This window comes from Limulus polyphemus, unplaced genomic scaffold, assembly GCF_000517525.1.
Source record: "Limulus polyphemus unplaced genomic scaffold, Limulus_polyphemus-2.1.2 Scaffold1442, whole genome shotgun sequence".
NCBI classification, from domain to species: domain Eukaryota; kingdom Metazoa; phylum Arthropoda; class Merostomata; order Xiphosura; family Limulidae; genus Limulus; species Limulus polyphemus.
Window position 1 is genome coordinate 133,416 of NW_013667052.1, and position 11,789 is coordinate 145,204.

General features: G+C 30.7%; 1 protein-coding gene across 2 annotated transcripts in view; it reads right to left on the reverse strand.

Annotated features, from left to right (window-relative positions):
* Positions 1–641: 641 nt before the first annotated feature.
* LOC106463593 (transformer-2 protein homolog alpha-like) overlaps positions 642–11,789 on the reverse strand; it is a 43,603-nt gene continuing 32,455 nt past the window's right edge. For both annotated transcript variants that reach the window (XM_013923638.2, XM_022391122.1), the window contains exons 7-10: positions 8,708–8,836; positions 8,479–8,538; positions 1,994–2,109; positions 642–1,535 (exon numbers count right to left, since the gene is read on the reverse strand). In XM_013923638.2, the coding sequence (XP_013779092.1) occupies positions 1,412–1,535; positions 1,994–2,109; positions 8,479–8,538; positions 8,708–8,836 (429 nt within the window). In that variant the 3' untranslated portion in view covers positions 642–1,411. The remainder of the gene's footprint in view (positions 1,536–1,993; positions 2,110–8,478; positions 8,539–8,707; positions 8,837–11,789) is intronic.

Here is an 11,789-nt window from a genome sequence, read left to right on the forward strand (position 1 = left end):
TATTCTTGGACATGAGCCATGATCCCTCAGATTCAGAGTTTGACACTCTCACCAACAGGTCACACCTGGCCCTTTTAGGAAAAAATCTGATAATTGTCTATTCCAAAAAAACTGAAAATTAAGTATTTTGAAGTTGTACTTGCTCACTTTTAGCTTGTAAAAGTTACATACAAGTCATTCCCACCATAAAGTACATACCTATAATTCTGGTTTAATTTTTTGTTTTTCAAATCTTGAAAAAAAAGCAAAGTTATGCATTAAAGTGATTACAATAGCATACATTACTTCAGCACTGAAACTCATCAACAAACTTTGTTCTTTTATTTTGTAACAGTGTAACCAAAAAAAAAAGTGACCATCTTTCACAAAGTGTCCATACAAATCAAACACGGAATGTTTCTGGAAGGTACCAGTTTTAAAATGGTTGTAAGTTTACGTTGTATCTATACCCAAGCATTATTTAAAATGAATCATTTATCAACAAGATTTATAAATGTAATATTGTTCAAATTTAGCTGGAAAAAAAATAGTTTATGGTTGTGAGAAAACAATACTTGTCATTACATAATCTCTTATGCTATGTAAAAAGAAAAACAGAAAGTTAAAAGGGCTCTTTTACCCGAACTGAGGAGTCAAGCAAGTTGATTCTACACTGACAAAAATGCCTTTTATTTCATTTTAACATTTTACATGTCAAAAGTGACAAGTAAGACACCAAATATGATATATACAATGTTGCTACTACTAAAATTCCATGTAATTAAATTCTAAATGCTTTCAACTCCAAAAGAAAAAAAATGACTGACTTTTAAAAATGTCCAAGCATTTCTTCACATGAATGATTTAAAAAGAAATTATATATTAATACAAGATAATGACAAAACAGAATACTGTATCAGTCATTCAAAGGAAAAAAAAAATTAATTGCATTAGCAGTTGAAATTTGAACATATTTTTTATGTCTTATTATCTAACCACACTTTTTATTGTTTGTAGATTAAACAAATAAACATAAGAGAACAGATATGCCAGTTATTCAGTTTTTTGCAACAGATCATGAACAAAATTTTCAGGCCAATAAAGTCCAAACATAAAAAGCAGGCTTATTTTCTGTAAGAAAATTATAATGTTCAAACCTCTTACATGTAAAATGGTAACTTTATATGCTCTTTTATAAACTATCTTCTTAAAGTAGGCAAATCCTTGCCATTTCAGGTTTCCTAGTAAACTTACAAAGTGAAATAATTAGGACAAATACAAAAAGTTTATTACAACATAGTTGTACATCAGACTTGTATTGGCTTCTAAATTACTGTGTAAAATCAGAACAGACAAGGATTTATGAAATTTCATGCCAAACTGAAGTGCAGCAATCATGCTGAAATTCATACTCTAGTCTCTTCTCAATGTCTTAGTAGTAGTACTTACGAGGAGAGTATGAACGAGATCTCGAACGAGAATATCTGCGTCCACGGTAATACGGCGATGGAGAACGCCCTCTGTAGCTGCCGCTACTGCCACCACCATATCTTGGACTTTGAAAAGAAATAAGAAGGTATATAAACCATATATGCTTTTACAAATATCACTAAAAAATTTCACTACCTACATTAACTACATCTTATGCACAAAAGTTGTCAACCAATACAGTATTTTCTTAAAATTCAAAAATATTTTTAAACCCCAATTATTGTTAAAGTTTAATTTGAAAATAAATTAGACAAAAACAAACAAAAAGACAACTAGGTTGATTAAGTATTAAATGCATAGTAATCAAATGACTTGAGAATAAAGAAAGAATAGCGGTTAAATTTTAAAAACTAAACTTTAACACATTTTAACTCGGATTAGAAATAAATATATCAAAAAGCAACGGGAAATTCTACTGATCTCAACTTTTCTATATTCTCTATGATGTTCGTTATTAATACTTTTAATGGCAGCTTGAGAAAATGTATTTCAATGCTTTATTAAATTAATTTTAAATACTCACAAGGTAGGTTTCCCCATATATATTCCTGGAGTTGGCGTATGAGCTCTTTTGGTGATTGAGAAGTCAACTCTAATTTTTCTCCCATCAATTTCTAGTCCATTACATCTCTCCTTAGCCTATTAGGAGTAGAGACAAGGGAACTCTTAACATTTGTGATGAAAGAATGATTAAATTCAGATAAAAAGTCCCTCATTAAATGGCATACAGCACAAGCTTTATTAGATACAATGATTCACAACATTAATTTTGTGTTATATACATTTAATTTGCTTGTATATAACTTTGATCCATGCTTCCTAACCTTCAGTAACATCACACAGTCGCAATTTGTACGAACAATACTTAAACGGCACAATCAAAGAGTGGGTTATAATTATGTAGTCATTTACATGCTACCCCAATGAGAAAGTAGTGATTAGTTGCTCTTCATTTATGGAGAACCAAATACAAGTTAAACGGATAATGATGGATGTAAACTGTTTGTTGCTGTTATTTGCTCTATGAAATGGGTGAGATCATATGGAACACTGAGATACTGTTAATGGGTTCATAATTATACTTCAACCCGTATATCTCCAACATTAAATGAAAACCAGTATCTAAGGGTATTTGATTAAATACTTAGGTTTTAATATATTTATGTATTTTAAAAATCATATGGCTCATTATAAAAAAAATAAAAAAGTTATTGGTCGGAGACAACAGTCAAGTATAACTTATGCTCAGTAAAGAGTTAACTGAATGTCATGTGAGCATTCTGTGTTCTAATACATTGGCATGCTGATTCAGATGCAAGTGATATCACTATGGAAACATTTTGAATACCAGTACACAAACACACACATATACCATATTTTCATGTAAATACTCTACCCCGATATACCCCACACCTGAAGAAACAGATAATTAATGACGACTAAGAATATTTCATGATAACAAGAGTACAAACTTTTGATAGATAAACATTTGAAATTATAACATATTGACATACTGTTTGAAGCATTCAAAGCTGATATTTAGTTTTTATGCAATACTACTGAAACATTAAAAAACAGAGTTAGAAACTTGCTTTTGTGCCTATTTCATGAAGATAATTTGTAACAGTCTAAATCTATGGTGTTAAGATATGATCACAAGACCTTTTACACCGCACTGCCATAAATACGTGTGGAATCACCTTGAACAGATAACATGGCTCATCTAATGTGCTCTCAGTGCCAAAATGTTGTTAACTATGCAAATGTCAGGAGTACATTTTAAGAATCCCTTAACTGATTTCAAGAACTTTTTACAAAAAATAGATAAAAAATAACTTGCAGAACTAAGAAAATAGAATAAATGAAAGGTATTAATGTTATGATATTTTTGCTTTAAAAAAAAACTATTTCAAGTGAATGATCGAGCAATTAATGATATTTTCAGCAGTCAAAACGCTTGAAATATCAAATTATGTATCAAGTGTGTTAATTAATGTTGAAGTTACTTGCACCAACTTACAGAAAATGTTAAAGAATACTTGAATAAAATATTAAATAATTTTGGGACAAATAATTAAAAAGAATTGCAATTACCTTTATCATACCCCTTTATAACAAATGACCAGCATCCAACTGATAACAGGTGTAGTTCAGTTAGTACAAAACCCATTAATGCTGTGACAAATTTATCATTATATTGACGTTTGTTTAGATTAAGTTTATATTTAGAAACAGCCATAGCTTATAGCGTTAAATATGTATTGCAAAACACCCGCCTATTCTCCAAAGTTGTGGAAGATTCTCGAGAGTAAGAATCAACAATATATGTATGTACATAAACGCTTTTGTGTTAGCATCAGTATTTTTACGTAAAAACTGAAATTTCTAGAAAGCCTCCACACTTCTATAAATATCACCAACGCGACCAAAAAAAAGTAGTATCTGTTATTAGTTTGCTATAGTCAATGTGCTATAATCTTCGGAAGCTATAACTGTGATTGTTATAACACTTGTCAATCGGAAAACTTCAGATATTTGACCAGGAGCATTTACAAAGTTTGAATGTTACAAATCATTTAACTTCAGTGGATTCTCATCAGACATTAGTATTTTTAAGAAAACATTACATAACTTCACTGTGGAAACTCGGCGTGTGTGGCTGGTGAATAATGAAGGACAAAGCTAGCTAGCTCCCTGTTAAGTGAATTATACCTACATCAACTCGCTCATTGTGAACCCTCAATTAGATATCGAAGAAGTTCCAGACTAGAAAGAAGACTTTATATTGATTGTTTGTGAAACTTTTGCTTATAAATCATTGTGTATAATAACTACTTGTAATAACTGTTATTGTAAATTGTATTGTTTTGTGTACATTAAAACATATTTGAGTTAAAAAAGAAAACTGTGTGTATCAATCTTGTTGGAAAATATCATAAACTGACTATATATCGGTTTTTACTTAACTGCTAAATCCAAAGTACAATTAAACTACTAAATTTAAATTATCGGTTAACTCTAATATGTAACAATGCACATACTATACACATTAAACAAAGAAATCCCATATCCTAAGTATAAATCATTTTTAGCATTTATATATGCAAATGATCACAGAAATATACACTTGTTATTCAAGAAAGGTATGAGACAGACCGACAGCCTAAGTTTACCCCGACTTAATGAACTCTGCAAAAAAAAAAAAAGATCATTTGTCAGATAACTGTCTCTTTCAGCGTAACCTGTCAGGTGCAAAAATGTAAAATCTTACATTAAACCATGTGTTGAAACTGATACTTCAAGCAATACAGCACACAGAACCATTGTAACATTGTAAAAGATCTTTAGATTGTCTGAATGTGTTGTTAAAGCATAACAAAATCTCAGTTGCTGGAAATACTCGTATGTGAGTAAGAAACATCTGTAAGGTCTGTGCAACATGTTATTCATGAATACAGACTTTGTATGGGCTGGGATACATCTCACCCAGGAATTCTGAGAACAATTTTGCTTAAACTAAAGAAGAACTGAAACAAACTGAAGCAGATGCTATCAAACTCTAGTTGAGATAATGCCATGTAGAAAAGCACCATCTATTATAAATCCAATACACTGTTGCACCATGATCAAAGGAACACTGCTCTACGATTATTGTCCTAATACTTTTGACAATGATAAAAAAATATTTTATTTAGAACGATAAAAAAATATGGTCATTTAGAAAATTTGTAAAAATCAACAGACCAACATAATATTGTAATTGTCCATTACTGATGAATATTAGCCAGAAATAAACTTTAATGAACATTATAAAGTATTCAGTATGATGAACACAACTGTTTTGATGATAGTTTAAAAGTGAAAAAACACTTATTCTGGGGTGAAACAGTCTAAGAAAGGTTTCAAGAAACCAAAATGAAATGCTATAGGTACAGTTTGTTTGTAATTAAGAACAAAGATACAAAATGGACTATCTGTGCTCTGCCCACCACAGGTATTGAAACCCGGTTTCTGGCGTTGTAAGTCTGCAGGCATACTGCTGTGCCATTGGGGGGTGCTATAGATCCAGAATTGTGTTATTGTATTTCTTTAATTTGAATTAACATGTTTAATTCATGTTGAAATGTGTAAATGGAATAATGTTTCTTGCTTTAAACTATACACATTAACATTAGTGATTCAGGTACATCCACAGCTCATTACAAACAGCATACAAAAAGCAGGAAGTGAATGTTAGTACATACAGGACTATTTCTTGCCCATTAAAGATAACTTGTACTAAACACAATTAAACAGAACAAACCAGGCCTAAGTAAGAGCTAACAGATGATTTTATATATAGAAATATATATATATATTTTTTTAATATGTACTTCCCTATCTAGAGTTAAAATTAACAGGATTCTAGCTGCCTCACGTCTCCATTGGATTTACCCAGGCCTCCAAAAGGCATGGTCAGTTAGTCTTGTTGGATCTTTGGTTCTTAAACAGAGTTGTGACAGCCAGAATGTGTTAATGTGTATTTCTAGCTGCCTCAGTCTCCATTGGATTTACCCAGGCCTCCAAAAGGCATTGTCAGTTAGCTTTGTTGGATCTTTGGTTTTTAAATGGAGTTATGACAGCCAGAAAGTATTAATGCGTATTCGAACAATGATGCACAGAGGCATTACACCAGAACAATTTTATGATTATTGTAATTATTGTGAAAAACATACCTTATTATTTTTGATATAATTAAGTTTTCAAGCATTCCTGATAACTGTTAGGCATAACAAATATATACATAATGACAAGAAAAATTACTAATAGAGAAAAACACAGTTTATCAAATTATCATTTAGATAAATTTCTAAAAGATGTTAGAATTACAGTCATTGTACCTATAGGTTTAAAATTTTGTATTGATTAATCCAAGTATTTGCTTTATTTCATTGGAACAAAAATTTGTTTTGGCCTTCTTATGAAGATTGATATGTTAAATATTGTACTATTTTTTTTAAATTGGCATAATGAGAATGGCTATTGTAATACTTAAGTAAATTGAACTGCCTAAATACCTATAAAATATAATTATTTATAGTGGAGTAACGTAATATCTCCACCTAAGCTTAACGTTCAGGTTGTTCTTGATTCACACCGTTATTGGTCCATTGGCTGAAGCTTCAAGAAAGAAAGAACTTTATATTGTTATAATTACAAGGTACTAAACCCAGTTTTGTTTGAATAACAGAAGAAGAAAATATCAATTGAGGTTTAATATAAAAGTACTATTATGAAATATCAATTCAATTTTTTCTTAACAACATATAGGCTTAACAACATCTTGTGGCAATCAAACACTGCAGATATTTTAATATATATATTTATATCAGTTCTTATATTTACAACTAGAATTTGCTTTTGTAACAATATGTGTGACTTGCAAGCAGCCTTCCAAATAATTCACATTATTCATAATTCAACAATCACAGAATTTTGTTTTTTTTCAGGGTATTATTTCCCTGTTAGGGTGCTCAACTCGCAACCTATCATGATCATCCTTTATGGTTGCCAACTGGACCAACCACCAAAGTGTAAAAGTTTTTATCTTACAAATATAGCACCCAAACCCAAACTAGCTGGGATTAAGGTCATAAAAACTTCCATGATATTTTGAAGTGATAACTGTACTCGTGTATAAACAATGAAAATGTTCAAAAGGTTAAATTAAAGTTTTATTGTGTATTTCATACATTTAGAACAGTTAAGATGTCAAAATGTCACAAACCACTGCTACAAACTTTATGCATTGTTCCCCCACCTTATAAATAAAGTACAAGACACACTTAATCGTTGAGACTGAACAGACTACTGCTTGTGCAATATCTGAACTTCTGAGAAACAGTCAAATAGCTCCAAAAGTCGAAGTTTGGTACTCTTGGTTGGATGTCATACTTGACTTTAATTTCCACCCCTGGCCCCACTGATCATGTAAAATAGTAAGTTTTAAGGGAGGGTTTACTATGAAGAAAAAAGAAAATTATATTCTCTGGCACCATTTGATGACCAAATCTATAAAGCAAGCTGTGTTAATATGACCCATGTACAGTAGAACCACGATTAACGGGCACCCAATAAAGTAGGCAGTTATCAACGTACAACTCACAAACAACCCATGTCTTGCATATAACCAAACAAAATTGAGGGTCTTAAAATTCAGAAGTTTAGTACAATCAGTACCAAATCCAGCTTTGCGTGACTCATTTTGATATTAAGGGCACCTTGCTATTAAGGACATTTGGATGCAGTTGGAAGGGTGCCTCTAATCTTGAAGTTCTATTGTATACAACAGGCTAGGCTAAATACAAATCATACATGTGTAACATCTACAAAGTTAATTTACAATTTATTGAGAAGTTTGTTATGGATATGTGCAGTTTGTGCAGTAAAACTAGACTAAAAACAACCTATGATCAAGAAGCATGCATATGTAACTGTCCCATGCCAATTTTAGTGCATTAGAAAAATAATGACTTCATTTTATACAAAAGATGCAAACTCCAAATGGATGTCTTTAAACTTGCAAGGAAGAACAAATATGTATTTAAAAACACACAACAAAGTACTGTTTATATATTTTTACACATTTTTATTTCTAAGGAAAAATGCATGTAATACGCTACATGCAAGAATAAAAAAATATTTGGTTTTTATTTTTCGTGAATTTTAAATACTGAAATAAAAACCTTGCTTGTCAGAAAGGGGCACGATCAACCAAGTTTAAACTTTTCTTAGTTTTTCATCTGATTTGCATAGATTAATTTTTTTTCCCCTATCACAGAACAATCTTATACCTTCTACACTGTTTAGGAAAATATTGGAATATGTTATTTATTGTCAATGTGTTCACACAAAATGTATTGATTCAATATGAAGATATTACACCTGTAATAACGGGTAAAATTTTCCAACTATTATGTTTACATATGCATACACAAAAGCACAAGTCAAAAGCTGAAACTAACTTACTTCTTCCGCGTCTTCTATATTTTCAAAATAGACAAAAGCAAATCCACGAGACCTTCCACTCTGAAAAAAAAGAAGTGATAATTATTAAAGGTCTCAAAGCCAATCTTTAATCATTCTAAATAATAGCCACAATTTAATATTAAAAAAAATACATTAAAAAAAAAATCAAATACTTAATTTTGTTTAATTTCTGACTGTGATAATAATTTATTGGTAACTTTATACAAACCTGTGCATCATAAACCACTTGAACTTGATCAACAGGACCATACTTAGCAAAAACTTCTTTTAAATCCCGTTCCTGTGTGTAAAGGCTCAAACCAAAGACACCTAAACATCGGCAAGGCTCTGGATTATCCTAAAGGTGAGTTAAAATTTTCGACTTTATTGTACCAATAGAGCAATTTACACACAATTATTGTTAATTTTAATGAAACCATTTTTATCAATACATGCAAATGATTTAGAAATAGTTTGTTTCCTATCTGCAAATTATTGAAAGATAAGTTTTTAAAAGATATAGTTAAAAGTTTCAATGAGCTATGTTCAATAATGTATGTATATTCCTCATTCTAGAAACACACTATTTTTATACAAGCACCATTAAGTTCCCACAAATCTTATAGAGTATATGTTAATACTAAATGTTAGTCATCTAACCCTCTCACACCTCAAGTACAAACAATCATCAACAGTACATTGAATAACTTTTCAAAATTTACTTAAAAAATAATGGACTTAGGCTGTCAATTTTTCATTTGTTTGTTGGAGTCTAACCCAACTGATATTATATCATGGACCAATATACAAAAGTCCAATATGACCCAGCAATAAAATTTGATAGTTATTAAATTATCAGCTACCACTACTTTTATTGGCTTACGATCGTGTACTGTTGATGAGAACACATACATACATACATAACATTCTTACCAAAGTAATTACACTACTTTCAACCTCTAGTGGTCCTAAAAAACAATATAAAAGAACAACATCACGCTGCACAAATAAAAAGCATTTTATTTGTGCAGTATGACATTGTTCTGTTTACCTAATGTTGTAGACCACATTTAACAAGCTTTCAGAAACATAAAATTATTTAGGAAAAGAGACTGCCTGGAAAGTTTTAACATTGAAGATGTTCATGTTGAGGCCTCTTACTAATGTAAAATTTAGAAATAGCACCATACGGATATGCTTGTGAGCAAAGTCAACTACACAGTCTTAAATGAATGATATATAATCAATTTCAAGTGATGAGATCTATTAATGAACTTAAATATTACCTGTTCTTCACTGATGTTTACAACACTGTTTATATATTCATCTAAATATTACTATTCTGCATACATTTATTATTACAAAAGTTATTATGGTGATATTTAATGTAGGCAGTAGAGAATATTAATTTCTTCATATTTACTTCAGATGGATATTTAGTTATTTAAATAAACAACATTAGTGACTTTTTTTTTGTTTTACAGACAGACAATTCCTCTCCCTAACATCAGTTTTAAATTTTCTCAATAAGTATGAGAGTTAAAATGGAAACATTTATGAAAGAACAAAGTAGATTTGATGTTCACTCTCAATTAAAAAATATTAGGTTTTACATTCTCTGAACAGCTTGTAAGTGAGGTCACACATTCTTAGTAATATGTTTATTATGTCACACTAATTCAAAGTATGTAGTTTTTATACAAATTATTCAACTTAACACACTTAAGATTACAGACTTTACAGAATATTTAACTAATCCAAAATAAATTTAACTTTCATTATTTTCAGATGTCTGAATATTTCAAATACTTCTAATCTGAATCTATTAGTATAGGTTATCTCGTCAACCTCAACCTAAGCAGTCAAGTGTTTATAGTTTATTCAAGTAAACATTTCATTCACTCACTCACACAAATCTTATATTTTGATTACATCCATTTCCTTATCAATTTCAGTTCAGGGTGACTAAACAAAACAGAATTTTCATTTGAACACTTTTTTTTTTTAAATCGAGGTAGTGTTATATAGCAGTCCTTGAAATTAGCAACAGCAAATCCATGGCATTTTATGATAAACAACTCTTTAATATCTAATACATAAACTGTCTCTCTTGACAGCTATTTCGAACAGTCATGTCAACCTGTTTTTAACATGATTTTTCCACATACATGTTCCAGGGTTTGGTTTGTTTTGAATTTCGCACAAAGCTACACGAGGGCTATCTGCACTAGCTGTCCATAATTTAGCTGTGAAAGTTTAGAGGGAATGCAGCTAGTCATCACCACCCACTGCCAACTCTTGAGCTACTCTTTTACCAACAAATAGAGGGATTGACCATCACATTATAACACCCCACAACTGACAGGGCGAGCATGTTTGGTGGGACAGGGATTCGAACCCGCGGCCCTCAGATTGCCAGTTGAGCACCCTAACCACCTGGCCATGCTGGGCCGCATGCTTGAGGGAAAGGCCAAGAAAGAGTAGGTGGATAATATTACAAATTAGTTCTAAGTTCTCTTGGTATATTAAGATTTTGTAAATATCACTGAAAATACAGAGAATTCCCCAATTAATATCTTTCACATTCTACTAGTTTCCTTAATAAAACATTTATTTTACTGAAAATGTAATTCAAAACCAAAACTGACACCCACTGTCAAACTATGTGTTTTAGTATTGGAGAGGGCTGTGAAGTTTATTAGTTGAAATTGACAAAAGTATAAAATATTTTAGATACAAAGCAAACAGAAAAAATTTGTTCATTTTATGTTCTTTGAAGAACAAAGAAAACAAAGTTGTTAGGTGTCTTTTACTGTATTTTGCTAGAAATGATCAATAATTTTTTTTTATTTTTATGAGTATTGTTTGATTTGACTTTCTGTGAAAGTTCATTATCATACGAGCAGAACAAAACAAAGTTTATGTTTCAGGGTTAACTTGGAAAGATGCCTATAATTTTGTGATTTCACCAAAGTTATTTATTCAATATGAAAGTTAATGCAAGTTCTCACTTATTACCTTATTGAGAATACTTGACTTGTGCCCCACTCATATATTAAGTGAATCTTTAAATGAAATAATCTCTCCAGAATGGATAACAGCATTTGTCAAGGTATTGTCTTGAATAATGCAACTATGGTAGCTTTTTCTTTTGCCATGGACTTTGATGTCCTAATTTCAAGGACTGTCTACATATGTAGTCTTTTTAAATATATATATATATATATATATATATATATATATATACACACAACACACACTATACAGAGACTAAATATACAACTACAACACTAGTAGTAGGTAAGTTAGTA